At 44.5% G+C, this 24,427-nt stretch overlaps 1 protein-coding gene across 2 annotated transcripts in view; it reads right to left on the bottom strand.

Moving 5' to 3' along the window:
* The window catches only part of AFG2A (AFG2 AAA ATPase homolog A), a 521,034-nt gene that overhangs the window by 377,041 nt on the left and 119,566 nt on the right, over positions 1 to 24,427 (bottom strand). For both annotated transcript variants that reach the window (XM_073641378.1, XM_073641387.1), the window contains exons 12-13: positions 21,976 to 22,029; positions 18,462 to 18,541 (exon numbers count right to left, since the gene is read on the bottom strand). In XM_073641378.1, the coding sequence (XP_073497479.1) occupies positions 18,462 to 18,541; positions 21,976 to 22,029 (134 nt within the window). The remainder of the gene's footprint in view (positions 1 to 18,461; positions 18,542 to 21,975; positions 22,030 to 24,427) is intronic.

The following is a 24,427-nucleotide window of genomic DNA, read 5'->3' as shown; positions in this document are numbered from 1 at the left end:
ATCCGCCTCCCATTGAAGTGAATAGGAGGCGGATGTGGCCACTACAGTAAGACAGCCAAGCACTGCAAGTAAGTACTTCTGGTCGGCAGCCACTATAACAGCTGATCGGCGGGGGTGCCGGATGCAGGGCCCCGGCCAATCAAACATTGATCCCCTATCCAATGGATAGGGCATCAATGAAAAAGTAGTGGACAACATCTTTAATGTACTGAAAAACAACTCCAAGTGTGGTGAAATTAGAAAAAAAAATCAATTTTAGCACTTTTGGGGGGGTTTGTCTTACAGCATTCATTCTGTTGAACAAATTACTCTAAATTATGATTCTCCGGGTCAGTACGATTAAAGCAATATCACAGTTGTATAGATTTTTTATCATATAGTTGGAGAAAAGAAAAATTAAGAATTTTTTTTTTTTTTGGGGGGGGGGGGTTGTCTCGATTGAGCTAGGTGAGGGTTTCTTTTTTTGTGTAATGAGCTGACTGCTTTATTGACACCATTTTGATCTATATACGATGCTTGCTTTTATTGCATTTCAATTATTTCAATTAAGGAGAAGTGGTGACCTAAAAACGCATTTCTTTATTATGACATGTACTGATCAGGTTAATTTATCTTATATCTTGATAGATCACACTTTTGACTGCGGTGATACCAAATGTGTTCATTTTTCAATTTTTTTTATTTTAATAGGGGAAAAGGGTGATGGGGGATTTAAACACATTAAATAAGCATATACATATGCACAATTATATTGTGTATATATATATATATATATATATATATATATATATATATATATATACACACACACACACACAATTATATTGTGTATATATATATATATATATATATATATATATATATATATATATATATATATATATTACGGTGTATGTACAGTACAGACCAAAAGTTTGGACACACCTCATTTAAAGATTTTTCTGTATTTTCAGGACTATGAAAATTGTACATTCACACTGAAGGCATCAAAACTATGAATTAACACATGTGGAATTATATACTTCACAAAAAAGTGTGAAACAACTGAAAATATGTCTTATATTCTAGGTTCTTCAAAGTAGCCACCTTTTGCTTTGATGACTGCTTTGCACACTCTTGGCATTCTCTTGATGAGCTTCAAGAGGTAGTCACCGGAAATGGTCTTACAACAATCATTACAAGGCGTCAATGGGAGCTGGTAAATGCAACCACAGGTGAGTATTACATTTAAATAAAAGCAAAGGGTTTAGTTCCAGTTTCTTGGGATTAAATTCAAATGTTTATTTAGGCAATGATACAAAATTACTAAGCACTAGTGTTGAGCGAACATGCTCGACACTGCTCGGTACTCGCCCGAGCATCACGCTACTCGGCATGTTCGGCGAGCACCGAGCATTTCAGGGTTACTCGGGCGGGAGCTCGGGTCTCCGCCCTGCATGTTTGGCGCTCTTTACAGAGCCAATGAACATTTTGTGCCTCTGATTTTTCAGACACAAATATATCTGTTGAAAATAGTCTGGTGTAGGCCAGAGAAATAGAAGTGTGGTTTTGCAGTTCTATGGGCCATTTGTATCTAAAGAAAACAGTTTGAGTGTGTCGCTCACTGTTCAGCCGCAAATATATACATATATTTTAAAAAGCCTGGTATACACCAGTAAATTATTACTGTGGTTTTGATGTTCCACGGTAAAACATCTCTATTATCCTGTTTTTGGCATTTTTTGCTGTATAAAAATAATAATAGTGTCTCCCTGATTTTTCAGACACAAATATATCTGTTGAAAATAGTCTGGTGTAGGCCAGAGAGACAGAAGTGTGCTTTTGCTGTTCCACGGTAAAAAATATCTATTATCCTGCTTTTTGCATTTTTTGCTGTAAAAAAAAAAAAAAAAGTGTCTCCCTGATTTTTCAGACACAAATATATCTGTTGAAAATAGTCTGGTGTAGGCCCGAGAAATACAAGTGTGGTTTTGCAGTTCCACGGTACAAACCTCTGTATTATCCACTTTTGGGCCATTTGTATCTAAAAAAAACAGTTTGAGTGTGTCGCTCACTGTTCAGCCGCAAATATATATATATTTTAAAAAGCCTGGTATACACCAGTAAATTATTACTGTGGTTTTGATGTTCCACGGTAAAACATCTCTATTATCCTGTTTTTGGCATTTTTTGCTGTATAAAAATAATAATAGTGTCTCCCTGATTTTTCAGACACAAATATATCTGTTGAAAATAGTCTGGTGTAGGCCAGAGAGACAGAAGTGTGCTTTTGCTGTTCCACGGTAAAAAATCTCTATTATCCTGATTTTTGCATTTTTTGCTGTAAAAAAAAAAAAATAAATAGTGTCTCCCTGATTTTTCAGACACAAATAGATCTGTTGAAAATAGTCTGGTGTAGGCCCGAGAAATACAAGTGTGGTTTTGCAGTTCCACGGTACAAACCTCTGTATTATCCACTTTTGGGCCATTTGTATCTAAAAAAAAACAGTTTGAGTGTGTCGCTCACTGTTCAGCCGCAAATATATATATATTTTAAAAAGCCTGGTATACACCAGTAAATTATAACTGTGGTTTTGCTGTTCCACGGTAAAAAATCTCTATTATTCAGGTTTTGGTAGTTTTTTCCGTAAAGAAAAACAGTAGTGTCTCCTGACTGTTGTGACACAAAAATATATCTGTTGAAAATAGTCTTGTGTAGGCCCGACATCCCAGTGTGGTTTCGCAGTTCCACGGGTCAAATCGCTGTACTATCCAGTTTTGGGCCTTTGGTATCTAAAAAAAAAGCAGTTTGAGTGTGTCGCTCACTGTTGAGCCGCAAATATCTCTATTTAAAAAAGTGTGGTATACCCCAGTAAACAATAACTGTGGTTTTCCTCTTCCACGGTTCTAATCTACTCTTTATTACACTTGCACTATCAATGGAAAAAGGGTAAGCTATTTTACTTCATTTACAATGGGCAAGGCGCGTGGCAAGGGACGTGGAAGTGGACGTTCTGGTGATGGTTCGTGCAGAGGACGGGGCCGTGGCCAAGGTGAAAATGTGCCACAACCAACAGCCACATCTTCTCGCTCCCACTTCTTGACCGAATTACTAGGGAAGCACAGAACAACACCAGTATTGAGAACTGATCAGTGTGAACAGGTTATTAATTGGATAGCAGACAATACTTCCAGTTACCTGGGCACCACCACCTCCGGTCTGTCTTCCACACGGTCAACTCTTAGTAGCCGTGAGTCTCGACCGCATACTCCTCCTCACCCTGATGCTCCTTCCTCCCACCATGCCGAGTGTCGTCAGACAGCAAGTGATCCCACACTTGGACACTCTGAAGAGCTGTTCACTGGTCCATTTCCATATTTGAGCCCCTCGCCTGATACGTTTGAAGTGGTGGAAGAGGAGATCCCATGTTGCGATGCCCAAATATTTGAACAGCCACGGCCACAGGAAGTCGACGTTGGCAATCTGTCACAAGAGGTGGACGATGACGAGACACAATTGCCAGGAAGTGAGGAGGAGGATCGTGGTGCGCAAGTGGAAGAGGAGGAGGTGGTGGATGATCTAGTAACTGACCCAACGTGGAAGGAGGACATGCAGAGTGAGGCCAGCAGCACACAGGGTGATGGAGGCAGAGTACCCCAACAGGCAGGAAGAAGCAGTGTGGTGGCCGCAGACAGAAGGCAGGCAACCGTTCCCCGTAACACCAACACGAGGGACGTTGCCAGTACAAGCGGTAGGTCTTCCAGAGTCTGGAATTTTTTTAAAGACTCTGCTGATAACCCCAAAAAGGCCATATGTTCCACCTGCCATGCCAGCATCAGCAGGGGTGACAAAACTACCAGCCTGACCACCACCAGCATGATCAGGCACATGGCAGCAAAGCACCCGACTTTGTGGGGCGAAACCCAGGGTCCACGACCAGTGTCAGCGGGTGTCACCACTGCTTCTTCCACCGTTGTGCGTGCAATAGAACCCCCTGTTGTGTGTGCAAGGCAATCCCCTGTCCATACTGCATGTAAAGATGCCCCCTCCTCTCAGTCTTCACTTGTTATGGCAGTTTCACAAGAAAGCATCAACGTCCACGTCCCACCGCAGCGTTCAATTGTCCATATCCCAGACCTTTCAACGAAAGCGCAAATTCGCAGCTAACGCCCCACAGGCCACAGTCCTAAATTCGCACATTTCACGACTGCTTGCATTGGAAATGCTGCCTTTTAGGCTGGTGGAGACGGAATCCTTCCGCAATCTTATGGCGGTGGCCGTCCCTCGGTACTCGGTCCCCAGCCGACACTATTTTGCCAGGTGTGTCATCCCCGCACTACACAAGCACGTGTCCCAAAGCATCTGCCATGCCCTCAACAACGCAGTTACTGGGAGAGTCCACCTGACAACGGACACGTGGACAAGTGCTTGTGGCCAGGGACGGTACATCTCTCTGACGGCACACTGGGTAAACATAGTGGAAGCCGGGACCCAGTTGGACCTTGGGACGGAACACATCCTCCAGACACCGAGGATTGCGGGCCCTATGTCAGTCAGAGTTGCACCCACAGTGAACAGCTCCTGCGCATCCTCCTCCTCCTCCTCATGTTCAGCCTCCATCTCAGATATCACCACATCAGTTACAAGCTGGAAGCATTGCAGTACTGCCTCCGCCAAGCGGCAACAGGCTGTGCTGAAACTCATAAGCTTAGGTGATAAACCTCACACTGCTTGTGAGTTGTGGACAGCTGTGAAAGAGCAGGCAGATCTGTGGCTGAGACCGCTGAACCTACATCCCGGCATGGTCGTGTGTGACAATGGCCGTAACCTGGTGGCGGCTCTGAGGCGAGGTGAGATCACACACGTACCATGCCTGGCTCATGTGCTTAACCTTGTGGTTCAGCGGCTTCTTAAATCGTACCCCGAGTTGCCAGATCTGCTCGTGAAAGTACGCCGCCTGTCAGCTCATTTTCGCAAGTCGGCTACAGCTTCCGCCGCCCTTGCTGTGTTGCAGCAGCGTTTGCAGCTTCTGGCACACCGACTGGTGTGTGATGTCCCCACACGTTGGAACTCTACCCTCCACATGTTGCAAAGGATTTGTGAGCAGAAGAGAGCAGTTGTGGAGTACCAGCTGCAACAAGGCCGTCGATATTCAGGTCAGACTCCACACATAAGACCTCAGGAGTGGACCTGGATGTCTGACATATGTGCCATCCTGACAAACTTTGAGGAGGCCACCAAGATGGTGAGTGGCGATGACGCCATCATTAGTGTCAGCATCCCACTTGTCTGTCTTTTGCAACGCTCTCTGCAGAGAATTAAAGAGGAGGCATTGCAGCCAGAGTATGATGAGATGGATCAAGAAGCCGTAGCGGGCGATTACACACAGCTCAGCCTCATCTCATCCCAACGTGCATTGGGGGACAATGAGGGAGAGGAGGAGGAGGAGGAGGAAGAAGAAGAACAGGAGCTGCTATCATGCGTTGTAGACGGTAGTACCTGTACAAGTGTCATACCGTCGGTTCAGCGTGGGTGGCCTGAGGACAGGGGGGAGGAGGAAGATGAGGAGGAGGAGGAGGAGTAGAGCATGGTCAGTCTTCATCTTGGTGAGGACACGGAAATCTTGCCCGTTACCAGTCTGGCACGCATGGCTGACTTTATGTTACGCTGCCTTAACCGTGACCCTCGCGTTGTCAAAATGTTGGGTGACAGTCATTACTGGTTGGTGACACTTGTAGACCCCCGCTACAAGGAGAACTTTCACTCTCTTATTCCTGAGGTGGAGAGGTCTACAAAAATGGGGCAATACCAGAAGGCCCTTGCTGCAGAACTCTTAAAAAAATTCCCATCTGAACACGCTAGCGGCAGAGGTCACAGTTCGTTGCCCAACCAAGGCGTACAAGCGAGAGAGATCCAACTCCAATCCAGCAGAGGCAGGGGAACACTGTCAACGTTCTGGGACAGTTTTCTGACACCCGCCCAGCTTACAGGCCCTGAGGCACGGGGTACTCTCACAAGGAGTGGAAAGTTTCAAAAGATGGTGAGGGAGTACCTTGCCGATCGTACCAGCGTCCTCCGTGATTCCTCTGTGCCTTTTAATTATTGGGTATCCAAGCTGGACACATGGAATGAACTCGCTCTGTACGCCTTGGAGGTCCTGGCCTGCCCTGCCACTAGCGTGCTATCGGAGCGTGTTTTTAGTGCCGCTGGGGGAATTATAACTGATAAGCGCACTCGCCTGTCAACTGACAATGCTGACAAGCTGACCCTTATCAAAATGAACAAGGGCTGGATTGGGCCAGACTTCTCATCACCACCAAATGACAGCAGAGTAACATAAAGTCAAATCCACTGTGTTATTTCGGGAGGTGTATTCACATGCACCGCTTCACACCCACACATGGGTATACGCTTCCTCGTTTCGGCTGTTTAATCTTCTTCTCCTTATCCTCAGCCTCCACCACCACTATACCACTAGGGTGCCAGCATTGCAAGTTCCTCCGTCCTAATTTTTGGCAGCTTTTGCTGGGAAAGCATAAGCAAATACCATGGGACACCCACTCCCCAATAATGGGACTTATGTTTGTAATATGCTGTACTGCATGGCTCTTGTAAGGGGCATTGCAAGTTGCTCTGTCCTAATTTTTGGCAGCTTTTGCTGGGAAAGCATAAGCAAATACTATGGGAGACCCACTCCCCAATAATGGGACTTATGTTTGTAGTATGCTGTACTGCATGGCTCTTGTAAGGGGCATTGCAAGTTGCTCCGTCCTAATTTTTGGCAGCTTTTGCTTGCAAGGCATAAGCAAATACTATGGGAGACCCACTCCCCAATAATGGGACTTATGTTTGTAATATGCTGTACTGCATGGCTCTTGTAAGGGCATTGCAAGTTGCTCCGTCCTAATTTTTGGCAGCTTTTGCTTGCAAGGCATAAGCAAATACTATGGGACACCCACTCCCCAATAATGGGACTTATGTTTGTAATATGCTGTACTGCATGTGACGCGCCCCCTGGGCCGTGTGTACACGTGTGTGGGATACCCGGTGCCGGGTCTCTGGGGTCTGTAGTCTCCGTGGCGGTGACCCGGTCCCGTGGCTCAGGCTGGTCAAACCAGTGGCAGTCTTTCTTAGGTTTTGAGGTTAATTGTCCGACTGCGCCACCCGTGGATTGCGGTCAGGGAGTACCACCGCTGCGAAGCAGACCGCTGAGGCTGGTGTTGTGTGCGCAGCATAAAATGGGATAACTCCCCTCGGGAGGAGTATAGCCTCAGGGCAGTGAGTGTGGATGATGGGGGTGATGGTGCACGAGCGCAGCAGGAACGACTCAGAGTCTTTGCAGTGCAGTTCAGGGTCTTTACTGATGATTATAAGGTAGACCCTCACGGAAGTACTGGCTAGCATAAGAGGCCTGGTCAGTCTGTGAGCAAGCAGGAGTTCCCCTGGCCAGGTGGAGTTGTAGGCCTCCCCGTCAGTCTGCACTCTTCCTGGCTACCTTGCTGTAAGCGGGTAGAAGTAGCCCACGTCCCTGAGTGTACCGTGTAGTGCTCACCCGTATGGCTGGTGACTTGGGGCCTTCTGTTAGCCTCCGCTCCACGACGGCGGTGCTGGTCCCTTGCTTGTGACGGAGCCTCCGGGCTTCTATGGCCAGAGGACCTGAAATCCCCTGCCGGCTGGTTTCTGCTGCTGGATATATAAGTCCTCACAGCTTCGGACTCCTGTGTCCGGTTCCTATTGTCTTCTGCCAGGGCGAGCTCTGCTCAGCTTCCAGCCCCTGGTCTTTAGCTCCTACAGAGCTCCTTGCTGTTACTTTCTCTTGCTCTCACTCTGACTCTGACTGTTCTCTGACTCACTCAACCCCGCCCCAGATCCAGTTTATAAGGGCAGAATTCTCCCCTCCCAGGACTGGGGCAGGAGGATGTTGCATGTTTAAGGGATCCTGACCAGGAAACCTCCCACTTGCTCTCCGACGTAATATCTCTATTACTGTGGTGACCAGACCCCTGAGGTGCCACACATGACTCTTGTAAGGGGAATTGCAGTTCCTCATAATTTTTGGAAAGCCTTCCATTCACTGCTTAGGCCAACAGTGCACGGGAGACCCAGTTGCTATAAATCGAAAAAAAGGTTTCGTTAACGCCCTCTGACCTCCATGTCATTTCCAAGGGGCATTGGAGTGGCTCGAAATTTTTGGTAGGCATTGCACTCACTGTATGCCCTATAACTGTGTAGCCGAACCGCTCCTTTTGTTACAGAAACATATCCTACAAGACATATCTGGTTGACTGGCCTGATATTGATGTGAATGGTCCCTGTTCCTCCTGCTCTTTCTCCTTTGCCACCACCTCATCCATCATTTATCACCTGAAGCTTTGTTTTAACGGGAGTCATAGAACTGGGATAGTAGCAGGAAAACATCCAGCAATCCTCGGAGGAGGTAGGATATGCGCCAAAACGCGGACCACCTCAGGCCTGGCCGCTACTACATACATGCGCTTGCATTCCAAGAAAACAAAGCAGATGCTAACTTCTATCATCATCATCATGCTCCTCACCTAGGCACTCTCAACTCCCCTGATGGAGAAGCCAGGGCCCACCAGAGGAGTCTGGTTCTCTGGTGGGCTCGTCCAATGCTGCCCTAAAGCAGGCCAGGCTAAGAAAAGTGTGGGGGAAGGTGACAGGAGAAATCAGGGCGGCTGGGGACCGAGTATGGACACCTGGCCGCCGGGCGGCTGGGGACAGAGTATGGATACCTCGCTGCCGAAGCGGCCATGAGGTAGTGGCCAGCTTCGGCCTCCTCCAAACTAAAAGGCCCCATTTCAAGTGAAAGCTAGCAGTATGGTATTGCAGCCTGCGGGTGGGTGGGTGGTTGGCTGCATATTTTCGCTTGCATTGCAAGGAATGGGGGAGGTACAATTGAACACTGCCCTGGGACAAGGACTTGCACGGGGATAGTTGCAAGTCTGCATCTTCTGATGCGGCAAGGATCACTTCTGATGGGCACACTTTTAGGCAGTGACCTGGGTGTCAGAGATGCTTCCAGGGGTCTACCCTATGCTGTTCCCATGTCTTTTCAGCACTGTATGCATGTGTCACACAGCACATGGCCAGATAAGGTTGTAAAATGTTAAAATGACATTTCCTGGTGAACGCATTTGTCACGGTTGAAAGCAATACAAAAGTGCAAAAACGCATGAAAAATGCTACTTGTGAACATAGCCCAAGGTGTGGAGGAGTATTTTTGTTTTTGGTTATTTATTTTACCTTATACACAAGTTTTTACCCTGGAAAGGAAATTCCTTAACATATTTCACAGGAAAACCGTTTCAGTTTAGTTTTTGAACGTTTTATTGTGAGCCCACAAAAGTGGCTTAATACCTCTGACCACGTTGTTGACAGCAGTGACCTGGGGGTCAGAAATGCTTCCAGGGGCGATCCCCATGCTGCCCCCATGTCTTTTGAGCACTGTTACTATCGTTTTGGGCACTTTTTAGGCTTTCTACAGACTGCCGGGGGTGCTGCCGCAAAAATGCTCGGGTCTCTCATAGACTAACATTGAGCTCGTTGCTCGGGTCGAGCACCCGAGTATCACGGTGAGCTCGGCCCGAGCTTCGAGCACCCGAGCATTTTAGTGATCGCTCAACACAATCAGTCGTCATCTTGGTGAGGACACGGAAGTCTTGCCCGTTACCAGTCTGGCACCCATGGCTGACTTTATGTTACGCTGCCTTAACCGTGACCCTCGCATTGTCAAAATGTTGGGTGACCGTCATTACTGGTTGATGACACTTTTAGACCCCCTCTACAAGGAGAACTTTCACTCTCTTATTCCTGAGTTGGAGAGGTCTACCAAAATGGGGCAGTACCAGAAGGCCCTTGCTGCAGAACTATTAAAAAAATTCCCATCTGAACACGGTAGCGGCAGAGGTCACAGTTCGCTGCCCAACTAAGGCATACAGGCGAGAGAGACGCAACTCCAATCCAGCAGAGGCAGGGGAACACTGTCAATGTTCTAGGACAGTTTTCGGAGACCTGCAGAGCTTACAGGCCCTGAGGCGCAGGGTACTCTCACAAGGAGTGGAAAGTTTCAAAAGATGGTGAGGGAGTACCTTGCCGATCGTACCAGCGTCCTCCGTGATTCCTCTGTGCCTTTTAATTATTGGGTATCCAAGCTGGACCCTTGGAATGAACTCACTCTGTATGCCTTGGAAGTCCTGGCCTGCCCTGCCGCTAGCGTGTTATCGGAGCGTGTTTTTAGTGCCGCTGGGGGAATTATAACTGATAAGCGCACTCGCCTGTCAACTGACAATGCTGACAAGCTGACCCTTATCAAAATGAACAAGGGCTGGATTGGGCCAGACTTCTCATCACCACCAAATGACAGCAGAGTAACAAAGTCAAATCCACTGTGTTATTTCGGGAGTGTATTCCCATGCATCGCTTCACACCCACACATGGGTATACGCTTCCTCATTTCGGCTTTTTTTTTTGCTCTTCTCCTTATCCTCAGCCTCCACGACCACTATACCACCAGGGTGACCGTGGTCCATGTTGCCAGCATTGCAAGCTCCTCTGTCCTAATTTTTGGCAGCTTTTGCTTGGAAGGCATAGGCAAAGACTATGGGAGACCCACTCCCCAATAATGGGAATAATGTTTTTAATATGCTGTACTGCATGGCTCTTGTAAGGGACATTGCAAGTTCCCCCTTCCTAATTTTTGGCAGCTTTTGCTTGGAAGGCATAGGCAAAGACTATGGGAGACCCACTCTCCAATAATGGGAATAATGTTTTTAATATGCTGTACTGCATGGCTCTTGTAAGGGGCATTAAAATCGTCTTGTTAAGCTACTGTGACCTCCACGTCTCTTCCACGGGGCATTGATATTGTCTTTTTATTCCACTGTAACCTCCACCACTCTTCCAAGGGTCATTAAAACTGTCTTGTTAAGCTACTGTGACCTCCACATCTCTTCCAAGGGGCATTAAAACTGTCTTGTTAAACCACTCTGAACTCCACGTCTCTTCTAAGGGGCATTAAAACCGTCTTGTTAAACCACTCTGAACTCCACAGCTCTTCCAAGGGGCATTGACATGTTGTTTTTAATTACCTCTAACCTCCACGACTCTTGCAACGGGTATTGCATTTCCTCCTAATTTTTGTCAGCTTTTGCTTTTCAATGCATAGGCGAACACTAAGGGAGACCCACTCCCCAATAATGGGTAGAAGGTTTTTAATACACTGTAATCCACGTCTGTTTCAAGGGGCATTGCAGTGCCTAATAATTTTTGGAAAGCCTTTCATTCCCTGCTTAGGCCAACAGTGTACAGGAGACCCAGTTGCTATAAATGGAAAAAACGGTTTAGCTAACGCCCTCTGACCTCCATGTCACTTCCAAGGGGCATTGGAGTGCCTCGAAATTTTTGGTAGGCATTGCATTCACTGTATGCCTTATAACTGTGTAGCTGAACCGCTCCTTTTGGTACGGAAACATATCCTACTAGACATGTGTGGTTGGCTGGCCTGATACTGATGTGAATGGTCCCTGTTCCTCCTGCTCTTCATCACCTGAAGCTTTGTTTTAACGGGAGTCATAGAACTGGGATAGTAGCAGGAAAACATCCAGCAATCCTCGAAGGAGGTAGAATATGCGCCAAAACGCTGACCACCTCAGGCCTAGCTGCTACTACATACATGCGCTTGCATTCCAAGGAACAGAAAGCTAAGGAGGTGGATGGCCTCATGATCATGAATAATTTACTCATTGTGTAGGAGGCCGACCACTGCTGCTGTCTACCTTCTGAACTTTGTGTTGAAGCCTGATTGACCCAGGACCCGCAATCCTCTATGTCTGGAGGACGTGTTGCATCCCAGTGTCCAACTGTGTCCCGGCTTCCACAATATTAACCCAGTGTGAAGGCGTCAGTGAGATGGACCATTCCTGGCCACATTCACTTGTCCACGTGTTTGTGGTTAGGCTGTCCTTCCCACTAAATGCACTGGGGAGGGCACAGGTAATGTTTTGGTATGCGCGCTTGTGTATAAGGCGCACCGGGACAAATAGGGGCGGCTGGGGACCGTTTATGGACACCCGGCCACCCCCACGCGGCTGGGGACTGTGTGTGGGCACCCGGCCGCGGGGCGGCTGGGGACTGAGTATGGACACCCGGCCGCCCCCTGGCGGCTGGGGACCAAGCGTGGACACCTGGCCGCCGGGCGGCTGGGGACTGAGTATGAATACCAGGCTACCGACGCAGCCATGACGTGGTGGCCAAATTCCACCTCCACATGCATAAAAGGCCCAATTTCAAGTGCAAGCAAGCTAGCAGTATGGTATTGCAGCCTGGGGGGTGGGTGGGTGGCAGGCTGCATACTTGCGCTTGTATTGCAAGTTATGGGGGAGGTACAATTGAACACTGCCCTGGGACAAGGACTTGCACGGGGATAGTTGCAAGTCTGCATCTTCTGATGCGGCAAGGATCACTTCTGATGGGCACACTTTTAGGCAGTGACCTGGGTGTCAGAGATGCTTCCAGGGGTCTACCCTATGCTGTTCCCATGTCTTTTCAGCACTGTATGCATGTGTCACACAGCACATGGCCAGATAAGGTTGTAAAATGTTAAAATGACATTTCCCAGTGAATGCATGTCACGGTTGAAAGCAATACAAACGTGCAAAAACGCATAAAAAATGCTACTTGTGAACATAGCCCAAGGTGTGGAGGAGTATTTTTGTTTTTGGTTATTTATTTTACCTTATACACAAGTCTTTACCCTGGAAAGGATGTTCCTTAACCCCTTTCCGACCTGGTCAGTAATAGTACGCACCAGGTCGGGAAGGCCGGTTCAGCGGGGGCTCCGGCGGTGAGCCCGCACTGAAGAGAGCACATGTCAGCTGATTATTGGAATCGCAATCCACCCGCGGCTGTTAATATGTTAAATCTCTGACAGTGGCATTTAACTCACGCTTCCGGGAGTCCTAAGTCCCGCCCATCAGTGACCCCGTCACGTGATTGCGGGTCACCAATGGGTGGGCATGACAACTCAGGGTCTGCAGCAGACGCCTGTGGTTGTCATGTCTCAATTGCTATGAGCGCCACCTAGTGGTCAGCGCTCATAGCAAGTGAGCATTTCTCCTGCATACAAGCGATCTGCTCATCGCTTGTATGCAGTAGAAGCAATCAGACAACTGCTGCTTCTAGTCTCCTCTGGAGACTATAGAAGCAAGCAGAAAGTGTAAAAAAAAGTTTTTAAAAAAGTAAAAAAAATAAAAAATATATAAAAGTTTAAGTCACCCCCTTTCGCCCCATTCAAAATAAAATATATATATATATATATAAAAAAAAAAAAAAAAACACATACACATTTGGTATTGCCGCGTTCAGAATCGCCCGATCTATCAATATAAAAGAAGAATTAATACAATCAGTAAACGGCGTAACGAGAAAAAAATTTTAAACAGCAGAATTAAGTTTTTTTTTGTCGCTACAACTTTGCAATAAAATGCAATAACGGGCGATCAAAACATCGGATCTACCCCAAAATGGTATCAATAAAAACGTCAGCCCGGCACGCAAAAAATAAGCCCTCACCTGGCCCCAGATCCCGAAAAATGGAGAAGCTAAGGGTCTCGGAAAATGGCGTCATTTTTTTTTGTTTTTTTAGCAAGCTTTGGATTTTTTTTTCACCACTTAAATAAAAAAGAACCTATACATGTTTGGTGTCTATGAACTCGTAACGACCTGGAAAATAATGATGGCAGGTCAGTTTTAGCAATCTGTGAACGTGGTAAAAAAAGGACCCAAAACACAACTGTGGAATTGCATTTTTTTTGCAGTTTCACTGCACTTGGAATTTTTTTCCCATTTTCCAGCACACGATATGGTAAAACCAGTGATGGTGTTTAAAAGTACAACTCGTCCCGCAAAAAATAAGCCCTCACATGGCCATATTGAACGAAAATTAAAAAAGTTCTGGCTCTGGGAAGAAGGGGAGCAAAAAAGGAAAACACAAAAACAGAAAGACCCATGGGCGTTAAGGGGTTAACATATTTCACAGGAAAGCACTTTCACTTTCGTTTTTGAACGTTTTATTGTGAGCCTGTAAAAGTGGATTAATACCTCTGACCACGTTGTTGACAGCAGTGACCTGGGGGTCAGAAATGCTTCCAAGGCGATCCCCATGCTGCCCCCATGTCTTTTGAGCACTGTCACTATCGTTTTGGGCACTTTTTAGGCTTTCTACAGACTGCCGGGGGAGCCGCCGCAAAAATGTTCGGGTCTCCCATAGACTAACATTGGGCTCGTTGCTCGGGTCGAGCACCCGAGTATCACAGTGAGCTCGGCCCGAGCTTCGAGCACCCGAGCATTTTAGTGCTCGCTCAACACTACTAAGCACTCAAAATGCAAAAAAATCAAGAGAGAGGAGAGAAAAGCGACACATTTGAATCTTTGAGTGCGATCTTAATCAGAGCTCTGATTTTTTGCCTTTGATTGTCATGTAATTTTTTTCTAAATGCCTAAATAAACATTTGAATTTTATCGCAAGGAGCTGGAACTAAATCCCTTTGCTTTTTTGGACTTCCCTCATTGGATCAGGATGGAGTTCTGTGCACCTGGACTACACTGGGCTTAAAGCGTGGGCTTACGCACTGCTATGTATAGCACAGGCGATCGGACGGGCGAAAGGGGACTATTAAATAAAGTAAAAAAGCCTTTAAAAATATGACAAAAAAAAAAAAAACACAACGTCAAAATCACCCTCCTTTTTGCAATACAATGCGATCAAAACATTTTATTTATTCAAAATAGTGTCAATAAAAATATAAGCTCAGGGTGCATTAAATAAGCCCTCACCCATCCCCAAATTCCGAAAAATGGAAATGTTACGGTTCTCAGAAAATGGTGACAAATGTAAAAAAAAATTCATATAAATTTCGGAATTTTTTTGCAACCACTTAAATAAAAAGTAAACTATACATGTTTGGTATCTGCATACGACTACTGACCTGGGGAATCACATTGCCAGGTGAGCTTTACCATATAGTGAATATGAGAAATACACAACCAAAAAACAATTATAGTACGTGATCTTGCGTTAAGGGAAAAAAAGCTATACTGTCCCATTGTGTTATACCTACCAATAAATAACCAATTATCAATCAAGAAACATGGACTAAAATGACTACATCTTGGGTGAACAATTTTGCAGCCTGCTTTCAAAAATGCAAAATGGCACAGTAACAATTAGAAAATAATATGCAGCAGAAAAAGGAAAATCCATGCGTACATGGAATATTCAGCTGCCCCATGTCCAGATGTTACAGACGTCTGCAGACTTGTAATGATAGAAGGAGGAGATGCAGTAGCCTGTGACGGGAAGGACTTTCCACAAAACTACTTTCAGTTTGTAATCAAAATGTCTAAATCTTTGTACTCACAACCAGCGCTGTGGAGTCTGAGCCCATTTTTGTGGAGTCGGAATAAAATGGACCAACTTCTAAAATATATAATAAATTGGTTACAGTAGTTCAATGCAGTTTGTGGGGAATATTTTTTTCATAAGAATTTGGGAAAGTTATGAAATATCCTATAAATGTCTGTCCTATTCCTGATCTAAGGGTCTAGACTTTTAGCTGAGATGAATCTGTGCTACAGTAAATTTATCACTTAAACATGAGCCATGGATGAGGGAGTCGGAGTCGGTGTCGTGGAAATTGAGGAGTCGGAGGTTTGGCTTACCGACTCCACAGCCCTGCTCATAACCTCCTTTTTAAGAAAAAAACAATGCTAAATTTCTGCCCATAAATGCCTCACAAAAAAGCACAGAAAAAGGTGTCTGCATTTCCAAATAGACATCATTTATAGACATAATTTATGGCTCAAGGACAAACTTCCTCAAGGAGAATTTGTGGATAAGGTTAATCGGCTATAACTGTGTCCCCGGCCCTGATTGACAGCCGGCCCTAATACAGAGCGAGTGTCAGTCAGGCGGGGGGCTCAGAGATGACTGAACCCGAATGCTGCCGGTGAGAATAAAGTTCATTTTCTCCCAGCAGCGTTCGGCTATGTGCGAGAGCCAGGCAGGTTAGCAATCCTATTAACCTGCAGATTAATCCCATATCTGCAGGTTAATTGGGTTTAGTCTGGTGACAGGTTCCCTTTAAATTACTGTATATAGTATATGGGCAGCATGATGGCTCAGTAGTTAGCACTGCAGCCTTGCAGCGCTGTGGTCTGGGGATCAAATCCCACCAAGGACAACATCTGCAAAAACTATGAATGTTCTTCTGGCGTTTCTGTGGTTGTTCTCTGGGTGCTCCTGTTAAGCACTTTGGAATGATTGGAGCTACATAAGTGAGAGTGCCGATTTACAAAAACAAAAGTGTAAGTGAAAAATTTAAGCGTGTGTAATAACAGAAAACAGAAAACTACAAGAAAAAACACCACACTAAAATGGAGAATTAAAACAATTTATTTAAGAATTAAAATACATGCATCCCCTGAGGAAACAAGCATCGAGGCGCAAGTATTTGGTGACTAACTTGGGTAACTATTCATCAACTATAATGGTATTATAACTACCTTATTATGACATAACTCTAACCTGATAAATTTATCTGATACGCTGATAAATTTATCTGATGCGCTGAGGATCATATTTTTATTTTTAGTGTGCACTATTCAGTATGAGTAAATTGATACCTTAATGCACTTGTAATTTTATTTTCTGAATGTTCCTTGTTCCTACGATTGCTCAGTTTGGCTGGACAGCCAGGTCTAGGAAGACTTCTGGTGGTCCAAAACTTCTTCCATTTAAGGATTATGGAGGCCACTGTGCTCTTAGGAACCTTGAGTAATGCAGAAATTCTTTTGTAACCTTGGCCAGATCTGTGCCTTGTCACAATTCTGTCTCTGAGCTCCTTGGGCAGTTCCTATGGGTTCATGATTCTCATTTGGTCTGACATGCACTGTGAGCTGTGAGGTCTTATATAGACAGGTGTGTGCCTTTCCAAATCAAGTCCTATCAGTTTAATTAAACACAGCTGGACTCCAATGAAGGAGTAGATCCATCTCAAGGAGGATCACAGGGAAGTGGACAGAATGTGACTTAAATATGAGTGTCTAAGCAAAGGTCTGAATACTTATGACCATGTGATATTTCAGATTTTCTTTTTTAATAAATTTGCAAAAATTTCTACATTTCTGTTTTTTTCAGTCAAGATGGGGAGGAAAATGAGGAAAAATGAGGAAAATGAGGAAAAAAATGACCTTTTTAGAATTTACCAAATGGCTGCAATGAAACAGAGTGAAAAATTTAAAGGGGTCTGAATACTTTCCGTACCCACCGTATTTAATGTGCATCTGCAGGTTTTCATGATATAATATTAATATTCTTATTATATTTTTTTAATTTTGCTATCCATTAACCTTTATAAACATCAATAATAAATGTCTGATCAGGTTTACCATTATTTATGCACCCACTTTACCTTTACCTGATTACTTCTGCTTATCATTTTCCTGAATTTTTGTATGTATATTATATGAAATAAATTACATGAGTTTTTTTTAATAAATAAATTATTTTAATTCTCTATTTTAGTGTGGTGGTTCTTCTTGTAGGTTATATATTGCTATATAGGTCATTAAAATAAATTCATAGTCCCTAAAGAGCCCCACAAATATTTTTCTTGTGAATGTCATCATTATGAAAGTAGGTAATGGGAGTCTGTTTATGACCCCACTCACCAGTGCACTTGGGGAATTGGCTTTGCACGAGTCCATTAGTACTATGCTAGTCATAAGTGGTTCTGTAATCGTACAGAAACCACTACGCTGAACTTCCGCTTATAACCAAAATGTATTTGACTGATTTATTGATTGAGGCTATGTGCCCACGTTGCGGAAATGAAGCAGAAAATTTCTGCTTCATTTCTGCATGTCCTCTCCCGGAAAAACGCATGCGGAATTCCGCACGCGTTTATCGTGCGTTTATCCGCGTTTTCCACATGTGGAATTGCCGTGCGTTTTTTATTGCACTGCAAAGGCAATTCCTCTTGCGGAAAAGCAAAATTAATGGACATGCAGCGGATTTTTCCGCGCATCAAAAACGCTGCGGAAAAACCCGCAGCATGGGCATTAAACTTGCGGAATCCCCTTGGGGACCATGGGGGGCGGATTACCTAGCGTTTCACAAGCGTTTACGCTGCGGAAATTCCGTAGCATATACGCTTGAAAAACGCTACGTGGGCACATACCCTTAGCTAGCTCAGAGCAAATTTTATACAAATTCTGCACTTACTACGATCCTACAAAAGGGCTAAAAAACATTAAATCAGTCACTTTCTAAAAGAGTACAATCTAAAGCATATGACTGTAGAATACATTCTGTATTTTACTGTAAATTTACATTGTGCTTCAAGATTAAATAGCAAAGTAAAAAAAATCAGGGAGACCCAAATGTGAAGGAAAAATGTCCTACCTTCCTCTCTCAACAGCCAAAGCATCTATTTCATCAAAGAAGAGAACGGCTGGAGAAACTGCTCTTGCTTTTCTGAATATCTAAGGGATATAAACAACATAACGCAATAAAATATTTGGACAGACTTCGCTTTCCTTATTTTTCTAGACAAAATATATGCAGACAAATATGTGGTTACAGAAACAAAGAGCCGAGAAAAGTGATGCCCCCCCTTATTACAAATCTGACAAACTGCATTGCTTCTGATCTTTACATAATGTACGACAGTCATTGGTGCTGTTTCGGAATGGGGCACGATCAAATTAAGGCATTTTTTTACGCTGTTTACATGCAGAGTAAATGAGAAGTCAATTTTACAGAACAGTTTGTCATGACTGTGCCAATGCCAATTATGTGCAGTTTTTTTATATATATAATAAAGTGTTTTGTAAGTGGGAAATTTTTTGAGGCCATATACAGATGGCAGATCTGTGCCTTGTATAGGCTCCTGGCTACCATGGATAATCGTATTAATGCTGCCATAGTGTTGCAGGCAACCAGTGAGGTAAAAGAGGGAACCCCTCCATCTAACCACTTACATGCTGAGGTAGCTATAGACCCCAGCATCAGAAGGATTAAATGGATGAGACTGGATGAAGCAGATTATCAGCTATAGTATACAGCTGACACACTTTTCAGATGGTGCTGGAATAGCTCTTGTGCCCCTACCACCCCTACATGTAGTGCGTTTCGCACTATCTACACCACTGCCATACATGTATAAAAAATGCACTAAGGAGTTAAAGAGGGTTTGCAGGCTCATGTATAAAAAGTTCTCTTGAACAATGAAAAGTTATACAACTCATTATTTCAATTCCTCTATATTTACAAGTTCCTAGTCTGTGGTCGGTGACATAAACATTATATGTTTCGCTTATAAATGTGAGTTGTTACAATGTAGCAGTGTGGTTAGGAGCAATCAGCCCGGAGTGCAGGACAGGAGAGACATTAGTGCTAATGCTGTGGTTAGGATATATGGGATTTCCTAAATTGACACATGTAACAAACCATCCACTTCGTGGGCAGGATTATGAGGATGGGGTTTTAGTCTCTGAATGAAATCAAGAATATTCTTTTAAAGGCAACGACGCATTAGATGGTGTGGTAGATCTGCTTCACTCAGCTGCACACGGAGGTAGACATAGGAACACTGTTGCTTTAAATTTCTCAGTGGTTTAGTAGAAACACAGCATAAACCACTGTAAAGTCCATCAAAACAAAGAGGCCTTTCTTGGCATAACAGGTAAACAAAAGAAAACGTATATCACAGTCCATATACCTGCGGGGATCCGCCCGCTCAGGGTTAGCAAAACACTGGTTCAGTTTCAGCACAAACACAATCTCCTCTCTGGAGCTAGCCTCTTCAGACACCCTGAGATACTAATGCCTCAGCAGGACGTCCACCCTGGGGTGGAAATATGGTGAACAACCTCCCACCAGCTCTATGGTTGTTCTCAAAAACCCAGCCCTTAAAATGGCTGCCTGACCATTTAGTGTGCTGGAGCAAATCTTATGGGTTTCAAATCACTGAAGCAAATACCCTCAAGGAAACATACCTCCCCACCAGCACTTTGCCAATGACTTTGTCACAATGGATATAAGCAGATTAAACTATGTTTTTCTCTGGAACATCGCAAGACTGATACAAGGTGCCTAATCCACGGGCAGCATGTAACAGCTTTCAGGTTCCCTTTATAGAGAACCTGTCACCAGGTCAAAAGTAGGAAGTTTTTGTTCTTATTTCGGCTATTCGCGGGTACAGTTTCAGAGATGTGGACCATTTTATGTAGTGCTAGGTTTTATGAACTTTACCAAGGAGTGTGTATTAGGCTGTTCTGTATTATTTCCTTAACCCCATTACAGCCTGTGCCGTATTTGTACGCACAAGGCTGTAACCCCCGGTTCAGTGAGGGCTCCGGCGGTGAGACCGCACTGAACCGGGCGCATGTCAGCTGATTATTACTTGTGCCCGCAACAGCCGAGGGTGGAATCATGATCCACCCGCGGCTGTTAACATGTTAAATGCCGCTGTCAATCTTTGACAGCAGCATTTAACAGCGCCGCGCCGGAAGGGTGTCACTTACCCCACCCATCGGTGACCCAGTCACGTGATCGCGGGTCACCGATGGGTGGGCATGACAACCCTGGGTCGCCAGCAGACTCCAGTGGTTGTCATGAGCTGATCGCTATGAGCGCCACCTAGTGGTCGGCGCTCATAGCACAGGACCATTTCTGCTACACAGAGGTGATCTGCTGATCACCTCTATGTAGCAGAGGCAATCAGACAAGTGCTGCTTCTAGTTTCCTATGGAGACTATAGAAGCAAGCAAAAAGTTAAAAAAAAATGTTTTTAAAAATATTTAAAAAATTAAAAAAAATATAAAAAATTTAAATCACCCTCCTTTCGCCCATTCAAAATAAAATAATTAAAAAAAAAAAACCCACATACACATATTTGGTATCGCCGCGTTCAGAATCGCCCGATCAATATAAAAGAAGAATTAATCCGATGGGTAAACGGCGTAACGAGAAAAAAATTCTAAACGCCAGAATTACGTTTTTTTGGTCGCCGCAACATTGCAATAAAATGCAATAACGGGCGATCAAAACATCGGTTCTACCCCAAAATGGTATCAATAAAATCTTCAGCTCGGCGCATAAAAAATAAGTCCTCACCAAGCCCCAGATCCCAAAAAATGGAGACGCTAAGGGTCTTGGAAAATGGCGCCATTTATTTTATTTTTTTTTTTTAAGCAAACTTTGGAAATTGTTTTCACCACTTAAATAAAAAAGAACCTATACATGTTTGGTGTCTACAAACTCATAATGACCGGAGAATAATAATGGCAGGTCAGTTTTAGCATTCAGTGAACATGGTAAAAAAAAAAAAAAAAAAATCTGTGGTTTTGCACTTTTTTTGCAATTTTACCGCACTTGGAATTTTTTTCCCATTTTCCCATACACGGTATGGTAAAACTAGTAATGGCGTTGAAAAGTACAACTTGTCCCGCAAAAAATAAGCCCTCACACGGCCATATTGACCAAAAAATAAAAACGCTATGGCTCTGGGAACAAGGGGAGCAAAAAACGAAAATGTAAAAACGGAAAATCCCAGGGTTGCGAAGGGGTTAATGACTACCTATGAGCAACACCCCCTTGGAAAAGATCAAAATTAGCACTAAATAAAAAGGCCCAGATATCTGGTACTATGTGGCAGATTTAAATACAGCTAACTACTTTGGACCTTGTGACAGGTCTTTTTTAAGGGGATCCCTGAACTAGCTTATTGGACTTACAGACTTATTCAGTCAGGCCTTCATAAACTAAATCAATCTTTGGTAAAATGGTAAGACTGCCATGTGACCTATCATATGTTTAATAATACAGAACAAAACATCATACTAAAAACAAAAAAAAACACATCATAATATATTTTAAACTTTTAAATTATAACTAAATTTTATGTTGAACTTACCTCTCGAACCGACCTTTCCGACTCCCCAACATATTTATTCATCAGTTCTGGACCCTAAAAAAGTAGTGAGGTAAAAAAACAAAAACTTTAATTAGAGTTAAGACAGGGCGTCCACTTAAGAGGACCTTACACATGATTGTAGTAGTACACCCACTAGGTTCAGAACGGTTTGGAAACATCCCTCATTCTCCTGACCAACAAATCCTTAAGACTAAAATAGTAAATTCATGATGGACCAACACACAAAGATTAATTACTGTGGTGTGGAAATAAAAGAAATGGGATTCTTATCTGCAGACTTTGCATATTGGCTACAATTGTTGGTTTGGTATATAAAAACTGATAAGCGCAAACATTAGACCACAACATATATTATGGCCCATTCAAAAGTTTGACAAGCAAGGGTGCTAAAAGTCAGCCCCCTGCTGACTGAGTGTTGGTGGTCTATGCTATGAAGCCAAATAACCCCCTTCAGCGTAAAATGGTGATGTTTGATGGGATCGTGGAAATAAACATTGTATATAGATAGGCAAAATGGTTAAGCCTATTTAATGAGATCTTTCTTTTCTACTAAAGTTTTTTCCAATACAGATGTCAATATGATCCTAGTGCGTAACTGTGTATTTAAATAATTGGCCCCAGATACCACTCAGTGTACAGTGAGCGGCGACTGTAACCATGTCCCTGCATTGACTGACAGCTGTCTCAGCAGTGCATTAGTAAAGAGTCGGCTATCGTTCTTCCTTGGGGCGTGGCCTGGCCGGGCATGTGAGTAGAAGTGAGGCAGAAGAGCTCCTATAACCCTGTCCTGTAATCCTTCCTGCCCGAGGGAATCATTGCTTCTAAAAGATCTCACCAGGTGGCCTGGGGTCTCAGGAGTGCGGGGGAGCAGTCGGTGGTGCAGAACGAGATGACCCGGCGAGATAGCAAGCAGAGGCAGGCGGCTGGCTCATCACAGCATGAGGGCCAAAATGGTGCCGTGGCCTCTGAGGTGGGAACTGAAACTCCAAGGCAGCGGGAGAAGCGCATGGAGGTGGTGAACAGGCTCTCCAAATATGCGCATGGCGGAGGAGCTGAGGAGCTTACACCTGACCGGAACGTGCAGTCATTAAAAAGCACGGTAACTGAGGGGGATGTGGAGAAGGCAGCGGGGGAGGCACATGAGAGGAATGTGCAGGCTGCTAAAACAACAACTACCCCCAGCAGAGAGGCTCAGGTTACCAGTGGTGCTGACTCACTGGCAGAGGATGATGAGCCTACTTTAAAGGATGTGCTGCTGGCCATCTCACATAGTAAAGCAGATCTCACTGAACACATAGGGTCTGTGAAAGTGGACATATCTCATATACGCCATGACATGCAGAAAATGAGGGAGCGCCTCACTGAAACAGAAGGCAGAGTGGGGGATTTGGAGGATACTGTGTCTACTATGACTAAAACACTTAAAACAGCTACTGACTATCAACTATTTACTCAATAAAACGGATGATTTTGAAAATCGCCTAAGAAGAAATAACGTGCGTATTGTGGGTGTGCCTGAGAAAGCAGAGGGCAGAGAGGTGATGGACTTTTTTGAGAAATGGCTGCGGCAATCCTTTGGAAAAGATAAATTCTCTAAAATGTTCGCTATTGAGAGGGCACACAGGGTCCCCACCAGACCTCCACCGCCTGGGGCACTGCCACGTACAGTTTTAATCAAAATGCTGCATTTTCGTGACAGAGATAAAATCCTACAATTGGCGCGGTCGGCTAATGACTTATGTATAGAGGGGGCGAGAGTGTCCTTCTATCCTGATTTTTCGGTGGAGGTTCAAAGGAGACGCGCCCAATTTCAAGATATCAAGCGCAGATTGAGAGCACTTCAAGTACCCTATGCAATGCTATATCCTGCACGGCTGCGGGTCACAGCACTGGGTGAAACTCATTTCTTTGATTCACCAAAGGAGGCTGCAAAGTGGCTGGACTTAAAAGAGAGACAAATCCGGGCGGGCTGACACCAATTTTGAGAAGATTCTTGACAGAATATAATATAATAATTCAAAAAATTTGAATTCTAGTGGATAATACTCCTCTGTTGGCTAATGAATCTCTGTTTATAAATGTTATGATGATTATTTTTCAGTTTTTGTATACTGCTTATAACCTGGCTCTCATATATACCTCGGGCAGGCCAATATACTTATATGGTTGTTGAGGTGCTGGTTTCACCTACAATGTATAGGCAGGGTTAAGACATTCTGCTGTTTGAATGTTCTGGGAACGTTGTGTGGGGGGGAAATGAGGGAGTCTCTGATGCAACTCATGTTGCGGCGCCTCGTGTGCTTAAGGCCTACTAGGCTGCAAGAGGCTAAACACCAGACTCTACATAGTACGGCTGTTGGTATTCATTTGATTAAGGGGGGGGATGTTAAATGAGGTAGCGATGGGGGGTAAAAGAACAGAACTTACTTTG

Source organism: Phyllobates terribilis, unplaced genomic scaffold (genome assembly GCF_046119375.1).
Source record: "Phyllobates terribilis strain yellow unplaced genomic scaffold, ASM4611937v1 Scaffold_1__5_contigs__length_1240528914, whole genome shotgun sequence".
NCBI lineage: Eukaryota > Metazoa > Chordata > Amphibia > Anura > Dendrobatidae > Phyllobates > Phyllobates terribilis.
Note: the sequence above shows the minus strand (reverse complement) of the source record. Positions and strands in the feature narration are given on the sequence as shown.